The sequence below is a fragment of the Lycorma delicatula genome, chromosome 1 (assembly GCF_047948215.1).
Source record: "Lycorma delicatula isolate Av1 chromosome 1, ASM4794821v1, whole genome shotgun sequence".
NCBI lineage: Eukaryota > Metazoa > Arthropoda > Insecta > Hemiptera > Fulgoridae > Lycorma > Lycorma delicatula.
The window spans coordinates 206,995,640-207,016,898 of NC_134455.1; the positions used below are offsets into that span (position 1 = coordinate 206,995,640).

The window sequence follows — 21,259 nt, forward strand, 5'->3', positions numbered from 1 at the left end:
TAGGAAAGATTTCTTGATTTTTTTTATTCAAATTTCATATTGATGTAAATTCAAGTTCAATTTAAAATGCCACAACGTTTAAGGCTTTATTAATAATTATTTATTAGTAAAAACCTCTTAATTTGATATAATTGTGTTTCTAAATTTTGTTAATATTTATTAAATATTTAATTAATATGTTGAGTTCAACATATTCATAAGCCATTTGTTTCTCAAAGGGTTTGTGATAACTATGATGAAAAACAAAAAATTTGTAAATGATAATAGATTTAAGATTTTTCAAATTAATCACTACAATTCCTTAATACTAAAATAGAATCATTATAATAATACATATTGTCCTTTCCAGAATGAAAGCAGGGCTCAATAAAGTTGTATTTATAATGTCTTTTCCACTATGAAATACTTCTATTTAGTGGTGGCAATTACTTGACAACATCAATATATAAATTGTGCTGTGTGTGAAACTGAGGGGGGATGACTTACTGTAGTTGCAAGTTTACAATTAAAATTAAGGTGATGCAGCTACTAAATTCACATTTTAGTAATTCTTTATATAATAAGTAATATTAACACCGTGTTTAAAGAATTTATATTTTATATTAATTCACTTCATATTCCCCCAAAATTATCCCACAATAATGTAATAATATTACTTCAATTCACTTGCACCTAACCTGTAGGTGCCATCACCTCTCTCTCTTTTTCTGTTTAACCTCCAGAACCACCATAAGTTATTACTTCAGAGGATGAATCAGGATGATGTGTGTGAATGTAAATGTAGTCTTGTGGAGTCTCAGTTCAACTGTTCCAGAGATTCATAGTAAATTGAAACCCAACCACCAAAGAACTCCGGTATCCCACGATCTAATTTTCAAATCTGTACTTCACCTTATGGACTGCATTTTAAACTACACACATAAGGACAATTATTGAATGTCACTGATCATGGAGACTTTATTTCTTACTAACTTCTCTCATATCTTTCCCATCTTCATATATAATACAGACTTTATCAAAACACAATAATCCAGCCTGTTTATTTTATTTATTTGTTATGTGAATTTATTTTTAAACAGTAATGTTGTAGACATACTTGAAACCATACTTAAAATTATTCTAGGTATATACTGATTTTAAATGTATTTCACTATTATACTAGCAGTAAATGGATTTTATAAAGGTACAATTTACTTAATGTACAATGTATTACTCATATTTACTTACTGATATGCAGTAGACATCTACCTTCATCCTCTAAAAATTGTAAACTCCTTAAATAATGTAATTACTATTTTTAGTACAACACCCTTTGGTCTATTTATTCTCTTTAGACAAATATTTTTAAGAAAGATTTATTATAGTTAGCTTTAAAAATAGTTTGTTTATATTCAAATCCTATTGTAAATCAGTGGTACGTTTTTACAAATTAGAATAATTCCTTTATTCTTATTAATCATCTTAAATATTCAAATGTAAATTAGGAAACATTGCCCTAGCACCTAATGTTTCTTTTTTTTTACTCAAATGAATTTTAGTAATGAAATGACGTCTGAGGGTCAACAAAAAACCATCTTTAAAATAAAGTTCATAATTTTTATATTATTACAGTATTATAAAACAAATTATTAAACTTTAAACTATCAGCAAGTATACAACATAACCAATACCCATAATGTGATGGTTACTTATTGATAGGTTGTAAGTCGATTAATTTATGATCACTTATATACAATACATTAGAAAATGTTCTGTTAACATTTGTATGTTTAAGTTTCCCATCAGAGAATTTCATTTGCGCTAATAATAAATTTTTATGCAAGCAACCTAAAAAGTTATTATTAAACAGAAATTTTTATTTTCAGTAAATGTGAAAAAATGTATGCGTTAAAACTACAAAAATTATTTAAAGTATTCAAATTTTTAAAGTATAAAGTTGTTCAAATGTTTAGAAGGTTGTGACTGTACAGGTGTGCCATCTTAGAGGGGTTCTGTATTTGATAAAAGATCATTATGATTCTTTGTGAGTGTGTTTATTTACATCTGTTTTGGCTGATACTTTACTTACATTATCCTTTTTCTTTTATCAATACATTTATAGATACCTGCTAAAATTAATCTTTTGTTACAGCTCAGGGTATATTTTTAAATCTGATTAGTTGTTTATTTAAATTTGTTATTTAAAGATTTTATGAGTTGTTCTGTTTCTATTGTAAGTCTTTTCTTTATTATTTATGTAAAGTTGGTTTTCCACTAAAAACAAAAAAATCAGTATTATGTTGCTGTATTAAAAAAAAGATGTTTTGATAGTAATATAAATTTTAAAAAAATTTCAGCATATTCTTATTTTATAAAATAACATTAAAGTTTCTTGGCAGTTTCTGTTACGCATTAATCTATTAATTAAAAAATGAGTTCAAAACATTGTCATTTTACTGTAAATCATAGGTTGTGCTGTGGTGGATTTCACTAGTGTCTTTATCATTTTAAAGTTATTGCACCAGTAGGTTGGTGATTCCAAAGGGTTTTTTGGCCAAAAAAGAGGCTTCTGTTAAATAGAAGGTTAAAGATATGTAACTTTTTAGAAATTGGTTCTGAATCAAAAATGTATTATTAAGACAACTGGTCCCTCAACATAAGTCTCAAAGAGATTATTGGTTCATTGATATAAGCAAGCAGATTAGTTTCTATTTATGGTTACATTCTTTATTTCTGTTTATATTCTCATTTAGTTTTTATACATGAAAATATTTATTAAAATTATTAATTTTATCCATATTTATTGTCAATCTGCAGTTTAAATTAGTAGAAAAATCTTTAGTCTCCCACACCCTAATGAAAAAAATTTCCCATTTCCTTAATTCTTCTCTAAAAGCTTTAGTGGTATTATATTAAATCTGTAAAAGCTTAAAAAATAATTTAATCAACATTCAGTTTCTTGAATATGTCAGCTAATGCTGTTGCTCGAGTTTTATCAGCTCTTTTTGATTCATCAACTCTCATCTTTTCCTCTTCAAGAAAAAATTCACGATATTTTCTTAATTTCTCAAAATTATTTTCTGTAAAGAAAGAAAAATATTTTCAGTTTTATTTTATACAAAATATGTGTGCTCTATTTCATTTTAAAATTGGTTGAAATCAGAAATATTTAACAGAGAACAAGTTATTTGAATATTATAGTATTGCCCAAAAAAAAACAAAAAAAACACCTATTTCAATGGTTAAGTAAGTTGATAATAGTTTTTTCTGTTTTAGAAATAAAAGTAGTGAATAAATTTATCTAAAATCCAGTGTATGTAGCAGTTTTGAAATAAGGGTTGTTCAAAAATTAATGATATATTGACCTGAGGAAAATGTGTTGCAAAAGGTGGTAATACTGCGTACCATCATGTAGCCCTTTTTTCTTTTAGCCTTCTATAACTATCAGTTTCAAGTCGATCGGTGCAGTGAGTGGATGTAAGTGACGATTCGCTTAACGTGTATTAGATATTCATCTACCATGTACAGCATAGATAAAAAGTTAGAGCAATGTTGTAACGTGAAATTTTTAGTGAAACTCAGGAAGAACCGAAAAGACGCGTCTGAATAATTAACTACGGTGTATGATGAAGACATTATGAACCAGGTGACCTTCAACAAGTGGTATAAAGTGTTCGAGGAGGCTAGAGAGACCATCCTGATGAGCCACGCGAGGGCCATTCAACATCTCGCACCTAGGTTTTAAGGAGTACAGTTGCCGCTATCGTTCGTGAAGAACAACAAATTGCCGTTAGGGAGATTGCCACCTATTTAGACATATGAGTTGGCAGCGCATTTTCAATTTTGCACGATGGTTTGGCCATGCAAGGGTCTTGCAGATGGATGACGCACCTGCTCACACCGGAGCAAATGCAACACCGTGTCTCCGTGTGTCAAGACCTGTTATTGCGTTTGGAGGGGAAGCAAATGAAGAAATGAATTGAATCATTACCGTAGATGAATCTTGGATTCATCTATCATAGTTTTTGTGCCAACATGATGTCCCTCAAGACCAGATGGTCACAGTAGATTATTACAAATCGGTTTTGATCATGATGTGGTCATTTTAAGAAGAAATGGCCACACAAGATCATTAACAAAATTTTACTCCATCATGACAATGCACGGCTACATCCTCACACTGTAGTTGATTTCTTGAATGCTCGTGACATCGCAACTGCACCCCACCCACCGTACAGACCAGATTTATCCTCTTGCAACTTCTGGCTGTTCTCTGAAGTCAAGTTTCCACTCAGGAAACTATCACACTTGATGAATAATTTTTTAGTACTACCTTATTACCCAGTGTTCAAATAATATTTTATAAACTTTTACAAAAATGTAATAAACTACAAAAACAATGTTTTGCTTACCACAGATTTCTTCTAATGATCCACCATTTCCTCCATATTCTTGAGGAATAATGTCTTTAGGTATATGTTTGTATAAAGAATCCATATTAGAGTGAAAGTATTGCTGAAACAATCAATTATTTTTTTTTAATTCCTTAAAATCATTTTTAATGAAATATAAATGGAATTTAAAAATAAACGCGCGATCGAATAACGTTGGGTATTAATGTTATATATGTCACGTACAGTAAAGTTAGTTAAAAAAAAATTTTTTATTAGTCTAAAACAATAAAGTTATAAAAAAAGTATTACGTAAATAATTATTTAATATATGTCATGAATGTACAGATATCATTAATGTAAATCACAATATAAGCATACGGATTCTTCTCCTTGCATATGTTTTGAGTTAGCTCCTACCAGCTTTTCTAAACATTGCTTATCTATAAATACAGTTTTCATCCATTACATGGTATTTTGGCAACATTTAACTAGTAATATGGTGTAGAATGTTAGGCCAAAGAAGTGAAATGAAGTGTTGTAAACGCATTTGATTTTATTTTTCTTCCTTCAATTGCTTTCAAGCATGTAATTTTTTTTTTAAATCTGTTCTTTATTAAAAGATTATTAAACACTTTATTTTATTATTTTACCCAATATATAGTTAATGCATCATAGGATTTCAACGTAACCATTTAAAATAACTATTATATTATTATAATAGTAGAGAATAATATTATATTGTTCTGTAGTACGAGTAATTCAGAAGAATCATTCTCCTCATTTGTTATAAACCATATAAATTTATAACTATACTTTCCATTTTCTATGAAAATAATCTAACTACGTAAGCTGTAGTTTCTTGCTGCAACAGGTTTTACAATAAGATAATGATAATTTAGGTTATCAAAATCTAGTTGTTCTTTCTTAATACACCAATTACCAAGATCAGATGAAAATTGTCAACAGAGGGCCTTTAAACAGTCATACAGAGATGCAAACAGGTTTATTAAACAGGTTTTCTACTGATCATAGTAGATATATCGTTATTTCACTTTTTTTTTTAAAAGATATTACTCTGATATGTTATTCATGTATACTGGAACAATCACGTTTTCGGAGATATAGTTTACCATTCAACTCAAAATTTAAAAGAAATTAATTTTTTAACCATCTTTATTCAATAATAAATCAAAAGAATAATATTTTTATTATATTGAGTGAACAATTTAAAAGTAATTAAAAATCATTTAACAGTAATGTTTCTACTTACTATTTTCCATACGCTGGATTTTATAAACGGTTTGACAAGAGTCATCAGTTTATCCATGACTGGGTGTGTATTTACAAAATGTATTGCTTTAACAGGAAATGGAGATGCATCCTTTAAACACAGAAAATAAATAATTATTTTTTTCCAATATTTATTTTTGTTAATCAGCCAGTTTTAAAGTAATTTGTTTCTGTTATTTTTAGCGATTGGTTTTCAAAGAATCAATAACTTATAAACATTGTAAGAAAAAGTAAAGTTTAATTTATCTATTGCAGGATCTCATTTCGTACTTCTTAACTGTGTTTTACAAATAATAAGCCATACTGAAGCACACCATACACAAAGCCATTATCATTATGTTGAGCTGTGGGGTTATGAAATGAAATTCATTATCTTAGGAAAAATATAAAGAAATATGTAACAAAAATATGTACACAGTGTACACATCTCTACAATGTCAAATTAATAAACATTCTGATTATCCCACTGTGTTAACCCATTGTATCCCAAAGAAAGGGTTACTTTACATCATCGTTTAGACTTTCTTATGACTCTGTATATAAAACTAAGTTCTGTCAAATCACTCTGAGACTATGCATCTAATTGTATTATGTCTAAGCATCTGAAGGTATAAGTGTCACTAGTCAGAGTCGCTTTCTCTAAGATTAAGTAATACATATTATAGTTTATCACTATGATGAGAAGAGGTTAAGTTGTTACTATGGGATTGAATATTATCTATATTGAAATGGGTTTGGCATGCTGCTAATATATAACAGTATACTCGGCTTGGTGAAGAGGGCAATATAGAAACTATTACATTCCTTACTCTCCTTAGTAGGCATAGCATACTAAGGAGAGTAAGGATATTGCTACTCTTTGAAATTGTTAATGGTCTAACCATTCGGTCTAATTGTCATAATGGTCTAATCTATAGGGAGTAACTGTGTTTCAACTCAGATCATCTACAACCATTATGGTTATGGCACCTATCACAATATACTAGAATTTTTAATAGAACCCAGTATTGTAATTCTAGATCTGTTCCACCTGAGTTCGTCTACAAAGTGTTCACTAATATATCATTGATGTAAATTATTTTGTAGTTAAAGTAGAATTTTGTAAGTAAATGTATAAATTATCATTTTATTTCAATCTCTATTAAGTAATGGTAATGGTAGTTATAACTCTTTAATCTAACTTGCAGTTTTTGATCATTTCTTACACATATTTTGCCTACATGTGCTTATTGATATCATTGATGATATTTTTTCTGGTTATTAAGATGGGAAGTAAAACTTATGAAAGCACTGGTTTACTTATTATAAAGTCATTATCTTCCTTCTTACTCAGGAATAAAAAGCAACTGATATGATCATCATAATGTTGGCTTGAAAAACTTCAAAAAATAAACAAAATACTATTATAGATTAGAGGTATTATTATTATTATTTTACATTTACTATATTTTCATTGCATATAAAATGTTTATACATTATATTGTTGAGCACTTTATAAATAAATATACTGTATATTTATTTTAAAATTGTATTGTAGTTAATACATCATTTTATCACTATTATTATTATTACATAAAAGATATTCAACATTTTTTTTGTCTTTATATTATTTTTATTTATGTTGAGTATTTTCAGCCTTATGGGTACACTCTAATAATTTAAAGAATTGTCTGTTATTTCAGTTTTAAGTTATGTAGCCAAATACTACCTTTTAATTTGCTCAGATTAGAGAAGACTCCTTGCTTGTAAAGTAACAAAATATGACTTCATATAATGTTTAAAGAGCACTGTGTATTTTAGGTGATTTATTACAACTTGCCTTTTTTATAATTCTTATTACTGATATTAATAAAATTATTCTAAAATAAAATAAAAATTTAATGTGTATGCCCTTAAGCAGTTTTTCAAGTTCTAAAGGTAATTACCTTAAAAACTTCAATCTATGTTTTAAAATTACCAGAGACAATTTTAAAATTAAAATACAACCTAACTTACCTGGCAATATATGACATAATGTCGTATTATTGACACAGGAGTACTTAGTAGATGTGATAAGCTCATATTTTTTACATCATATACTGTTACGACACCAGGAACAGTTCCCTGCTCTAGTTGTAATACATCTGCTGTCATAATGTAAAGTTTACCAGCTGAAGCAAATTTAAATTTCTTCAAATCTGAATTGTACATATGCCCCCATAGAACAAAGTTTCCTTCACTGTCCTTTCCTGGTAAAACGGTAGTTTTGCTGTGGAATACAAATTCATAAAATCAGATTTGTGGTCATATTTTTTATTAAATGTTTGTTATCAGTCAGTTGATTATTTTTTAAATCTCTTTTGCATTTGTGTGTGTGTGTGTGTGTGTGTGTGTGTGTGTGTGTGTGTGTGTGTGTGTGTGTGTGTGTGTGTGTGTGTGTGTGTGTGTGTGTGTGTGTGTGTGTGTGTGTGTGTGTGTGTGTGTGTGTGTGTGTGTGTGTGTGTGTATGCACATGCATGCACGAATGTGGAGGGACTGAAAGAGTAAAAAGTTTGTCTGCAGCTAATTATTGAACTTGCTGCTATTGTGAGGGGTTCAGCCCATCAACCATGGTGTGTGCTCCTTTTCAGATCTGTAATGAACTCATATCTTACTGTATCATGAACTTACAGTACCGTATCCGTACAAAACTAGCTAATACTTCTACTTAGAATATGTATCTGTATTCAGATTCATTTTCTACTTATTAACAGTATTTTACATATTTAATTCATTAAATAGATTAGATTCTTTTTCAAAAGAATATTATTTTCATATCTAGAAAGTAACTGTTAGCACATTACACTATTTTAAACAGAATTTTTCAATACATTATAATAATATTTTTTAATGATTTTTCCTTATTTTATTGTATAATTTATTATTTCACCATCACTTATATTTATTCTTATTTGTAATAGTTGTGTTCATTTTTATTTATCATCTATGTAAATTGACATGACTTATAGTTATTGTTTTCATTGTGGTCCCTTTTATATCAACCTGTGTGTGATGTTCGTAGAAGAAAAGAATTTTTTTTATTAAGCTGTTAAAGTTGTCACTTTTTTATATTCGATAATGTAATTTATTTTATTATTTGTCCATTCTTTCATATCCCTTTCAGATTTCTACAGCTTTCAAGCATTAACTGACTTCAGTCACATCACAGTACAAAAATATTAATACACTATTATTAACAGATTTGATGTAAGAAGACAAAAGAAGAGATTGTTTTATTTATAAGCCTGTCAGATAACTGAACATTCTCTTGAAATAAGCTACCAGATCCCAATGAGTTTATTGGCAAGAGGCTGCTCTAAAACATAATAACCGTTTAGAATCAAGGTGTAAAACAACTGGATTCACGTTTTCTCCAGAGAAAACAAATTGCGTTTGCTGTTCACGCTTGAGGCTCCCGTTAAAGCCCAACAGGGCTAGGAACGGGGTTGGTGTAGTGACCACAGAACATTACTAGGTGGGTGTCTTCCCTTAAGGGGTTGGGATGTTCACGCTCAAGAACCGTTGACCCGCAAGTGTTTCTACACAGTGAATCACTTGAAGCATGCAAGCGGGTTAAATTTTTGGGATTGTGGTTTGACCAATATGGGCAACACATTTAAAGGAACTGAAGGTAAAATGTTTAAAAATGCTAGATACATAAGAATTATATACAAGAACCTAATACTCCTTGGGGAACTGATTGGATATACATGTTGAGCTTCTACCAAGCTCTGGTCCATTCCCACTTAGACTATGGATGTGTGGCTTATTCATCCACACAGACTATGCTCCAAAAATACTGGTTGTAGTCCATCATTGATTTATCCATCTTGGGCATGTGCTTTTGCTCAGGCCCTGTGGTAAGTCTTCTAATGGACAGTGGTGAGCCATCTCTTTGTAATAGACAAAACCAAATGATATGCTCCTATGTAGTTCACATTAAAGCACAACAAAATCATCTTACCTTTGATCCAGTATTTTCTAACTAGCATGTTAATCAATATGAGGAACGTCCAAGATCTATTGTTCTGCTAGCCATCAGAGTTCATCGCCTTTTCTTATCTCTAAAAGTACTATTACCTCCTGTTACTCAATGTTAATAATCCCCTTGGTGGCCTTTCCTTGTGAATTATTGCTTTAATCTTGGTCAATATAAAAAAAGTATCCGAATCTGGTTATTTTACAAGAAAATTTTGTAATATTATAAATAGCTTGAATCCTGATGCTCTAGTTTTAAACAGATGGCTCTAGAAAAAATAATTCTGTTTATTGTGCTTTTTTGGAGACCATCAGAACATATATGTTTAGAGAATTGCCAGTGTTTTCGTTGCAGAGCTATATGCTATTAACAAGGCCTTAAATATACTTAGCCCAACATTCTGACACACACTTGTCTGTTCAGATTCCATGAGTGCCATGCAGGCTATTAGTGACATGTACTCCAGATATCCTGTTTTATGTAATATACACTCTTATCTCTGAAGTAACTAAACGTAACACAGCTGTGAGCTTCTGCTGGATTCCTAGTCATACTGGAATTTCAGGCAATGAGCGCACTGATCTTGCGGCAAAAGAGGCCAATTTGCAGCCTCCTCTCACTAGTTGCGATGTTTTGAACAATCTTGTCTGTTTTCTGAAGAGGGGGTGGTTCATGGTGAGTGGCAAAGTGAATGGAATGCTACCATCGTAATTTTGTCCAGTTAAGAAGACTTGCATTACCATGGACCTCCTCATGCAGGTATAATTGTCGAGAAGAGGTTTGATTTTATGTATTTTTAATATTTGTATGTTTGCTATATAAATATTGTATCCAGGCGCTGATAATGACATTTCATTGTACACCTATGAGGAAAAAACCAATGAGTTTGTAGTAATTGTTCCAATGTGTCTATGTAGTTGTTATTATTGATTCACTTTCTTAAAATTCGTAACTACATCCATTACTAGAAGAAATTATTACAAAGCCCATTGGGATGTGGCAGCTTATTTCATAACATTTATTTATTTGACATGTTTATGAATCAATCAATCTCTATGTTTTCTTAATTAAGACTGATATCAAAGTTATACAGTGCAGTTTTCATCGGCCATTTTTTCATGAGATTAAGTGTCTATGAACTATATCAAAAGTTAGTCATTATTTTTATATTTTGTATCATTTAGGTATAATACTTACCAGCATTGTCTAATAAGATTTACATCATCTCCTTCAGGATCACGTTTTGTGAATATATCCTTCATTAAGGTGCGATATGTAAAGTGCAGATCAATTGTTAATTTTGCTCGCTCTAAGTCATACTTGCATGAATGTATAAACATTACAATGTTGTGATCTAAAATATGCATGTACAAAATAAAATATTTTAAGAATTTATAATATTTTGACTTGTAAATATATTTTTTACCTAATTTTTAATGTAGCTAAAACTAATATCAGCTATTCCAATAACACTGAAATAAGAAGTAAAGAACTGTAATTTATTTGTAATACATTAAAGTAAGAGATTATTTTAATAAGATGTATAGTAAAGCTGCTTGATAGTTTGTATGAATTGTGTTTTAAGACTGTTTTTTTAATTTTGATTCTGTTTTATTAAAAATGCATTGAGTAAAAAATAATCTTCAATTTCATACTTTAATTGCATTGTAATTAAATGGATCATCCTTAAAGTTTTAAAACTTATTTCCATACTAAGTCACATGCATTAGTATTATTTACAGTATTATATGTATTTCAGTTGTATTTATACTCTTGTAATTTTTAAAAACAATAATAATCTGTACATATTATGTACAAATATATATTGGTTATTGAATTGTTTTTTATTTGTTAGCTACTATCCATTGTGACTATTAGATTCATTGCAGTTTTTTTCCTTTGGAGCTTGTAACCGCCCTTTTTACGTTGGTGATAACAGTTTGTATTTATTACTTGCTTTTCTTTAAATCACAATGTTTTTTTTTTCATGTTTGTCCTCAAATCTTCCATCCTTAATTTAACATACTTCCTGGCATTGCCAATTGATGAAATATTGCACAGTTACTAAGGTCGGGTGACAATACAATATTCCACCATTACTTTTTTAAATTAAGGGTCAGGTGTAAAAAACTGCAGAATCTACAAAACAGCTATGTGGGGTTTTTGGGTTCGCAGATGAACTGCTGAACACCAAATGCTGCCGTTAATTTTATCATGGGCATCAACCGCCCATAAAATTCAAGGCAACACTGTAGATTACACAGTTATTTGTCAGGATCCAAAGCTCTTTGCCAAAGGTCAAGCATATGTCAGCCTTAGCCGAGTTAGGTTACTTGATGGACTTAGGATTGAAGAATTGGACAACTCCAAATTAACAGGAAGAAAACCTTGCAATAATGATGCATTATCAAAGATAGATCAAATGGAAAATATTTTATTAAAACGTTTGTCAAAAATTATGATAGTTAATTAAGTAAATGAAATAAAAACTTGACTATTTTGTTACTTTATATAGTAAATGTCAAAATATGATGTTATCTTTTGACATCCAAATTAACCTGCTAACTAAACTTATGCAATGAATGATAATAATTTGATTAAAGTATGACTTAAGTATAAAGCAAGTTTTTAAAAATTTTGAAAAATATTTGTAATATTTTTTTAAACTGTGTATATACCATTATTTGTACTAAACATTTTGTTTATTATATTTATCTGTACCAGATATTAATTTTTATGCTAATGTTCTATTCAGAGATAAAGTAACTAGCTTATATGCTTAAGAAATATATTTTTGCCATAAAACATGCAATATCTAGTTTTTAAAGAACTACTAACGCAGCTAAATTATTTAAATTTGAAAAAATTTGTACTAATCTTCATTCACTCCATTTTCCTTCTATCCTTTAATTTACTTCTTAAAGTAGCTTCTGTTTTTTAAAAAGCTTATCTAAGTAATTATAGAATTTTGTTTTTGTTCTATTTACTTAGTTATTTCTTCATCTTGGTCATGTTTATTTTGGCTGCAGTATTATTCAGCGGCAATGTATCAGTGATCTTTAAAATAGATTGTTCATTTGGTTTCATAAACTTTCTTGTCATTTCATAATTTTTGTTTTGATTTAGTCTGAATTGAGTCACAAACAGATATACGAGGTGTGATCAAAAAATACGGTGAATGAATTTTTATAGCGGCAACTGCCGACGCTACATCCATGTGCTGTAATTTGTCCAATGGCGTGATCAACTGATCATGCTAGAATCACGTTAGAATCGGTGTACGGCGATAATGTGGTAACTTTGAAGACTGTGTACAAGTGGTATGACAGATTTAAAAACGGAAATGAGTCTGTTGAAGACGAGCAGCGTGCGGGGTGTCCAGTAACCTCAAAAACAGTTGAAAATGTGCAAAAAGTGGAATCAATGGTTCGTTCAAACAGGCGAATGACTATTCGAGAGCTATCGGAAGACCTTAACATCTCGTATGGATCCGTTCAAAGCATTTTAACTAATGAATTGCAAATGAGACGAGTGAGTGCAAAATTTGTCCCCAGACTTTTGAGTGATGAACAGAAGGAAAATCGTGTGTCAATTTGCACGTAGTTGAAGGGTCGTCTTCATGCAGATCCGGACTTCATGGCCAAAATTGTAACTGGAGATGAAATTTGGGTCTATGGCTATGACCCTGAGACCAAAATGCAGAGTTCCTAATGGAAAACCAGTTCATCTCCTCTCTCTAAAAAGGCACGTCAGTCAAAATCCAACATCAAGGTCATGCTCGTTGTTTTTTTCTATAGTGAGGGCATAGTGCAATCAGAGTTCGTTCCAAGGGGAACAACTGTAAACTCTGAATTTTATAAGGCTTTACTGCAACGTTTGCGAAAAGACGTACGAAGAAAGCGACCCGAAAAATGGACCAATGACTTCTTTCTTCACCACGACAATGCGCGTGTCACACCTCGCTTCTCATTCGCGAGTTTTTGGCCGAAAAAAGTGTTCCTGTCTGTCCACATCCGCCATACTCACCAGATTTAGCACTTCCCTTGCGACTTTTGGCTCTTGCCAAAAATTAAAACTGTGCTTAAAGGAAAACGTTTTGACACCATTGCTGACATTGAGAGGGCCACGACCGAGCAGCTGAAAGCCCTTCCGAAAGACTCCCTTCCAGAAATGCCTCCAGTCATGGAGTCAACGTTGAGATAAGTGCATTGCTAACCAAGGATAGTACTTTGAAGGAGATTAAATCGAATTCTATGTAACCTTATTACTTTTTTTAATAAAAAATTATTCACCGTATTTTTTGATCACACCTCGTATCTTGTTTTATTGTTGGTTTAAGATAACTTTAAACTATATTCTCTTCAATATGATTACTACCTTTACTGTTTTAGTAGATTTCATAAGAAAGCTACCTATTGTAATGGGTACCATGATTCGACTTCTGGAAAATTTTGACATATCTTCATGTTTCACATCCCCCAGACCCTAAAACCACTATGTCAGCTCAAACGTTTATATATATATATATCACTTTCTTGTGGACCCGATAACTGCCGTAATTTTGCACCAGTCACTTTCAAATTGATGCATAAAATATAATGACCCAAAATCTCAGTCGAGTTCGTTAATGGGCAAAATCGAACCACGGGGATGGGAATGGGGTGCTTTTTCGAAAAAACAAAATATCAATATAACATTCTTATTAAATAAAATATCTAATTCATTTAAAGTTCCTACTATTCTTTGGATAAGGGCCTAAAACTTATCAAAGTAAAGAAAGTTTTTTTATATCACCAACCATTGGCCAAGGGGGTGGAAAAAGTGTGGTTTCGAAGATAAATATTCATACTTCCCTGAATAGGCATAGTATCGAATCAGTTTAAATTGGTCATTAGTCTTCTAAAAATTACCTAAAACTTTTGTCTGAAACAATTTTTGATGTGACCAACCTTTACGGCAAGGGATGACCAAAATATTGCTGGAATTGTAAGAAGATGGAGGCTTGTCGTATGCTGAACATGTGAAACTTTTTTTCACATGCAACCATTGTTATATTAAGTAAATTTGAAGTTTTCTTAAGGTGGAAGTCTTTTTTATCCCCTACTTAGCACCAGTAAAATATAGCTCTGCCTTCCAGTGTGCCAAAAGGGATTTTTTTTATGTACATATTGCTTTCATATATTTATAAGTGAGTATTTTATTTTGATACATTCTTACAGTAAAGTGTTTTTAAATACAGTTGTCATTTTTCTTCTAAGATATAGTTTTTAATTATATTTTAATGAATACTGAATATAAAATTTATACATCTTTTGTATTTTTAATTAGAGGTTGTTTTGTTGTATAATCTCAATTATATGATCATAGCATTCATTAAGAAAAAGAAAAAGTGCATGAAGTTATATTTTTAAATGAATTGCACTATATTGTTACTTAATGTACGGGAAACTGTAAGATGAATCAACAAAAAAAGGGTGTAAGCAAACAATTTTTAGATTTACATCTTATATGTCATTGTTTTGGAAATGTATTTAATATGTATTTAATTTAATATGGATTATGAACAATTTTTTTTCACAAATTTATTTATGATCATTGTTTAAGAAGGATCTTTTTGCAAACTTTTTTTGGATTGTTATTCAACTTGATTTCTACTTATAAAATTTATCTGAATTTGTCCAGATTGATGATAACAGTTTATTTAGATTATGGTGTGTGTGTGTGTGTACCAAAAATGTAAAACTGTATTTTCCAACAATGTAATCACTAATATACATACCCTATACCAACAATGTAACCACTGAAATTCATTAAAAATATACATACAAATATTTTCATTGTCAATATATCAGTACATCATTTTACCCTAATTTACTGTGCACTCTAATTTAATTAAATCACTTATATAGTTTCAAAGAGTTACTTTATTGAGAAGTAGATAGATATATATTGCTCACAATTATGTTTTAACTTTGAAACAGTTATTGTTAACTATTAAAAGAGTTCTAATAGTTTTATTTAGTGTTTTGTTCGCGTAATAGTTCAATATTAAATTTATCATCTTCTGAAAAGGTTCTTATTTTTTTTGTTTTCAGTCATTTGACTGGTTTGATGCAGCTCTCCAAGATTCCCTATCTAATGCTAGCTGTTTCATTTCGGTATACCCCTACATCCTACATCCCTAACAATTTGTTTTACATATTCCAAACATTGCCTGCCTCCACAATTTTTCTTCTACCTGTCCCTCCAATATTAAAGCGACTATTCCAGATTGCCTTAATATGTGGCCTATAGGTTTGTCTTCTTTTAACTATATTTTTACAAATGCTTCTTTCTTCATCAATTTCTTATTACCTATTCATATATATTTTTTAATTACATTTGAAGGTCACTTTTATATATATATATATATATATATATATATATATATATATATAATTTTTTTTCTCAATGCATTAATTAACTATTATTGAAACCTAATTAGTGCTTAATCTATATTAAGCTTCCAAACATTTTAAAATTTTTATTTAATAAAATTAACATTTAAATAAAATGATAAACATTTAGTAATAGAATAACATTTTGACTAAAATTATAAAAAAATTTAATCAGTTTTGTTATGTATTTCCAAACTTATTAAATTAAAAGAAAAACAAACTTAAAAAGAATTCTTACAGAACAGATAATAGCCCCTAGTCATAATTTTCCTGTTGTTTATATGCCAATGCTTGTAAATTTCATTTGTGTTTTGTGTGCCAATTTTTCTCTGTTTCTCTAAAAAATGATATGAATATTGTTAACCTGCAGTACAGTATCCTTTTTCTCATAGTTTTAAAGTAATAATAATCATTCTTATTGTTCACCCATAACAAAAGTAATTTTAAATCTGAGCTGTAATCAACTTTTGCAAATATTATAAATTCTCCCTTGAATTCAGAAAGGTTCTTGATGTTTCTACTGATATCTAAATGAAGTAACAAGTTATAAAAATAATTCACCCAATACAGGGGACAGAATTTCACTTTAATCTTTTTTTTTTTATATTGAAAAAAGTCTGTATGTATTTACAAATTGTTTAATTTGAATTGCTACCTAAGTGAGAAAGTTTAAATTTAAATATTGCTTTCATCAAGTGATGGATCAACATTTACTCATTTGTCCTTTTTATTTGTAAATTACACATATCTTTAATTATAGAAAAGGATTTTTACAAAAGGTAGGTGTAGAAAAACCACATTCAAAAAAGGAGCATAGCAGTGAATCATAATTTTTAAAAACAGATATATTTAAGGAAAAAGGTATTGATAATTCATTTGAGCTTAGATTTTTGTCTTCTGTGAAAACGTATTCTAGTTATTGGCTTCTGAAGGAAAACTTTTGGATTTTTTTTTTGGGACTGTATCCAAGTGATAAATTAACAAAAACCATTTTTATCTAGAAAGAGGTTTTGCAGCTTAGTCCCTGTTAAGATAAAAAAGGAAATTGTTCATAGTTCCATTGGTATTTTTCTGATATTTTGAGTCTATTAGTAATAGAAAAAATTCTAAAAAATTTTAAATTCAGGTTTCTGCAATTTGCACCTAGGTGTACAATTTTGAACGCTTTTCAGAGCCCTCTTTGACTAGCTAGGGATAAAAACTTGACAATTTTTTTACAATACGCATATGTTTAGTTAAAAATCAACATGAATTACAGATATATAAAAAACCCCTATCACAGTGTAATTGCATCAGAAGGGCAGATTTCCAGTTTTGGCTAACCTTGAAAACATACCGAAAAACCCAGAATTTTGCCTCTAATTACACTTCCTGTGAAAAAATTCCTTTGAAAACCAGTATGGTTTTATTTCTACTAGGTTACATCATCTTATCAGCTTTTCCTCAAAATCCGTTAAAAATTGCACCCAATCAAATGAAAAAAGCTAAAAATATACCCAAACACCCTGTTTTTTGGTTCTACTCCAATTTCTGTGAACCGATTCCTTTTAAAATCAATAGGGCTCTATTTTGTATAGGTTTACATTATCCCACCAAGTTTTATCAAAATCTGTTAAGATATATGTTCAGTAGAGCGGATGAAAATATTTTATACATATTTACATTGCAGACATACATATACAAGTATGTATTCACACATTATACATGCATACATATGTATATAAACATTGCAGAATCATATTTGGAAGATTCTAGAATGTAAAGAAAACCTGGTCTCCCTCCCAGTGACACCGCCTTAGAAATTTTGACCGGGCACAGTAGCAATTTCTACATATTCTTGGAAAATCCGCCAAAAAAATAACATTTAATATGTTATTATGAGTATTATTATTAAGTATTTAAGTTTCTCGGTTAGGTTATCAAAACTTGATCAGAAAAATGTTTTTAGTGGCATATAATTAAAAATTTAATTATATATTATCATTAATATATAATTTTGTATATATTATCATTAATTTAAATATTACTTTGACAGTATAAATAAAACACCAGTTTTACATAGTCTTTGTATAAAACAGTTGATAAGCATCAAACCAGTCTTTTCTCTTAAAATAATTTATTCTCAAGAAAATAAAAGGAATAGAAAAAAAATTCCACTCAGTAGAATTAAAAAAAGAGTTAAAAATGCATCTAAAAATTCTGTTTTTTTTTGTTTTTGCTGTATTCCCAATAGATTTACCTCACCTCAACAAGTTTTGTCAAAATCAATTAAGATTTGCTTCCAGTTGAAGAGATGAAAAAATCTTATACATGCATACCTATGTATGCAAACACGACTGGGCACAATACAATTTCCAGATTCTTTAGAAATCCACTGATAAAGTAAAGGCTAGCATCTACATTCAACCTCCATCAGCACTAAATGATCATTGTGTTTTTCACACACACACACACACACATATATATATATATATATATAAAAGTTAACTGCTAAATGGAGTAGTATTAGAAAATAAATAATTGAGAGAGTAACTATTTGATCCTTAGATCATCTTTAATCTTAAATTTTATGATACGTATTTTTTTTTTAATGTTATTCTGTTTATATTCTTTTATTTCTTTCTTCTTTTTCATATAATACAATTTTTACTTTAAAAAAATAAGACTGATGATCTAAGCACAAAGAAAATCTTGATTAGAGAATGATCTCTTTTTACTTTTATTTGACAGTTCATTTATTAATATGTTTATTTATTAACTGTGAAAAAAATATATATATTTATATATATATATTTATATATATATATATATATATATATATATATATATATATCACTGCACAATATTTTTCATACTTGTAAAAATTGTTGGAATTAACCTTAAATCAAACTATATGTTGATATTGCTAATATGTTTTTTTTTAGTTAAATAATATTATTAATAATTATAATAGTAAATCCTAAAATAGACCTGTAATATTTGGAAGATGTTCTTGTGTAGTAATCCAGTCCCTTATTTCCTTGATCTTGTCTACTGTTAAATTAGGGTTTTTCTTCGTCTCATCTTCTATGGATACCTTCCAAAATGAAGACAGTTTATTGTCACTCATTATATATTATTCTTTAATCTTGTGATAATGTATTTTTCTTGTTTGTGAGTTTTGATGGTTCCTTCTTCAATGATATATTTTTACTGACTAATGAGGATAATTTGTAACAGAATCAGCCTTGGGTTGAGAGAATTTTTTTATTTTTGTTATATTAATTTCATTATTTGTGGTTTAATTTGATCTCATTCAATCTTCTAAGAACCAGTTTGCTGTTAGTGGTTTCAGAGAATTTTTATACATTTCTCCTATTTCACACCACTTGTTTTTTCTTTTATATCATTGTGTATTTCTTTCTTTATAAAATAGTCATTGTATTTCTAGTACACACAATATTATTTGCATTGTATTGCTATTGATGAACCAAATAATAATATCTTATTTATTTTTAACAATAGATTAGTTATTTTTTAAATAACATCAATAAAAGGAGGATGTTTTTAATTCAGTTTGCAATGTTTTTTTTTTTTTTTTTTTTTTTTTTTTTTTTTTTTTTTTTTTTTTTTTTTTTTTAAGGAAGCTACTCTGGTATAAGTTTATTCCATTAATTTTAGTGTAAGATGTTTTGAGGCAATAAAAAAGAACAAAAAATGTTTTAACAAAGATATAATAAGCTGATTTTATTTTTATACTAGAAGTATTTTCATAAGAAAATTAAACTTAAGTTATAAAACTTTTAAAAAATTAAATAACATTGCTATTCTCCAGGATACCTTTTAAAAAAATCTTACCTAATGAAAAATATAAATGTTTATTTATATATAAAGGGAGATCCTTTTTACTACCTTATATAAACATCTTACAATCATAACTCCCTCTATGAATCATGAGATCTTGCCGTTGGTAAGGAGGCTTGAGTGCTCAGTGATACAGAGTAGCTGGACCGTAGGTGCAACCATATCAGAGAGGTATCTGTTGAGAGCCAGACTAAGGAATGATTCCTGAAAGAGGGCAGCAGCTCTTTCAGTAGTTGTTAAGGGCATAAGTCAGGACGACTTAAATGGCCATATCAACATCACTCAGTCCTCTGAGTACTACGCAGCTGAAAGCAATGGAAAACTACAGCTGCTTTTTTTCCAAGAAAATGTAGCTCTCTGCATTTTCATATAGCAATGATGGAGGTGCCTTCCTTGGTAGAATATTCCTGAAGTAAACTAGTACCCCGTTCGGATCTCCGGATGGGGACTATTAAGGAAGGGGTCACCAGAAAATTAAAAAATAACATTCTATGAGTCAGAGCGTGGAATGTTAGAAGTTTCATAAAGGTTGGTAGGTTAGAAAATTTAAAGAGGGAAATGGATAGGATAAATGTAGATGTAGAAGGAATTAGTGAGGTTCGATGGGAAGAGGAAAAGGACTTTTGGTCAGGTGATTTTAGAATAATTAACTCAGCTTCAAATAATGGGCAGGCAGGAGTAGGTTTCGTAATGAACAAGAAGAGAGTAGAGTACTTCAAAATGCATAGCGATATAATCATTGTAATAAGGATAAAATCAAAATCTAAACCGACAACGATTGTTAACATCTATATGCCTACAAGCGTCCATGATGATGATGAGGTAGTGTATGTATACAAAGAAATCGATGAAGCAATTAAACACATAGAAGGAGATGAAAATTTAATAATAGTTGAAGATTGAAATGCAAGCATTGGAAAATGCAAGGAAGGAAATATAGTGGGTGAATACGGGCTGGGCAAAAGGAATGAAAGAGGAGACCGACTTTTGAGTTTTGCACGAAGTATAATTTAGTAACTGCCAACAACCAGTGTAAAAATCATAATAGAAGAATATACACTTGGAAAAAGCCAGGCGATACTGCAAGGTATCAGATAGATTATATCATGGTTAAGCAAAGATTTAGAAATCACTCATTGACTACAAAATTTACCCTGGAGCAGACATTGATAGCGACCATAATTTAGTGATAATGAAATGTAGATTGGGGTTTAAAAACCTGAAGAAAAGGTGTCAGATGAATAGGTGGAATTTAGAGAAGCTTGAGCAAAAGGAGGTAAAGAATATTTTTGAGGACATTGCAAGAGATCTGAGTAAAA

At 29.7% G+C, this 21,259-nt stretch overlaps 2 protein-coding genes across 6 annotated transcripts in view; one reads left to right on the plus strand and one right to left on the minus strand.

The window, feature by feature from the left end:
• The window catches only part of Rbcn-3A (rabconnectin-3 alpha), a 518,724-nt gene that overhangs the window by 338,442 nt on the left and 159,023 nt on the right, over positions 1-21,259 (plus strand). The gene's annotated exons all lie outside the window — the stretch shown is intronic.
• LOC142327819 (alpha-tocopherol transfer protein-like) lies at positions 314-19,335 on the minus strand. Its single transcript, XM_075371161.1, has 6 exons — positions 19,068-19,335; positions 10,858-11,014; positions 7,659-7,911; positions 5,644-5,754; positions 4,392-4,494; positions 314-3,059 (listed from the first exon to the last, which is right to left on the minus strand). Exons 1-6 carry the CDS (start codon positions 19,204-19,206, stop codon positions 2,920-2,922), a joined length of 903 nt encoding a protein of 300 aa, XP_075227276.1. The 5' UTR covers positions 19,207-19,335; the 3' UTR covers positions 314-2,919.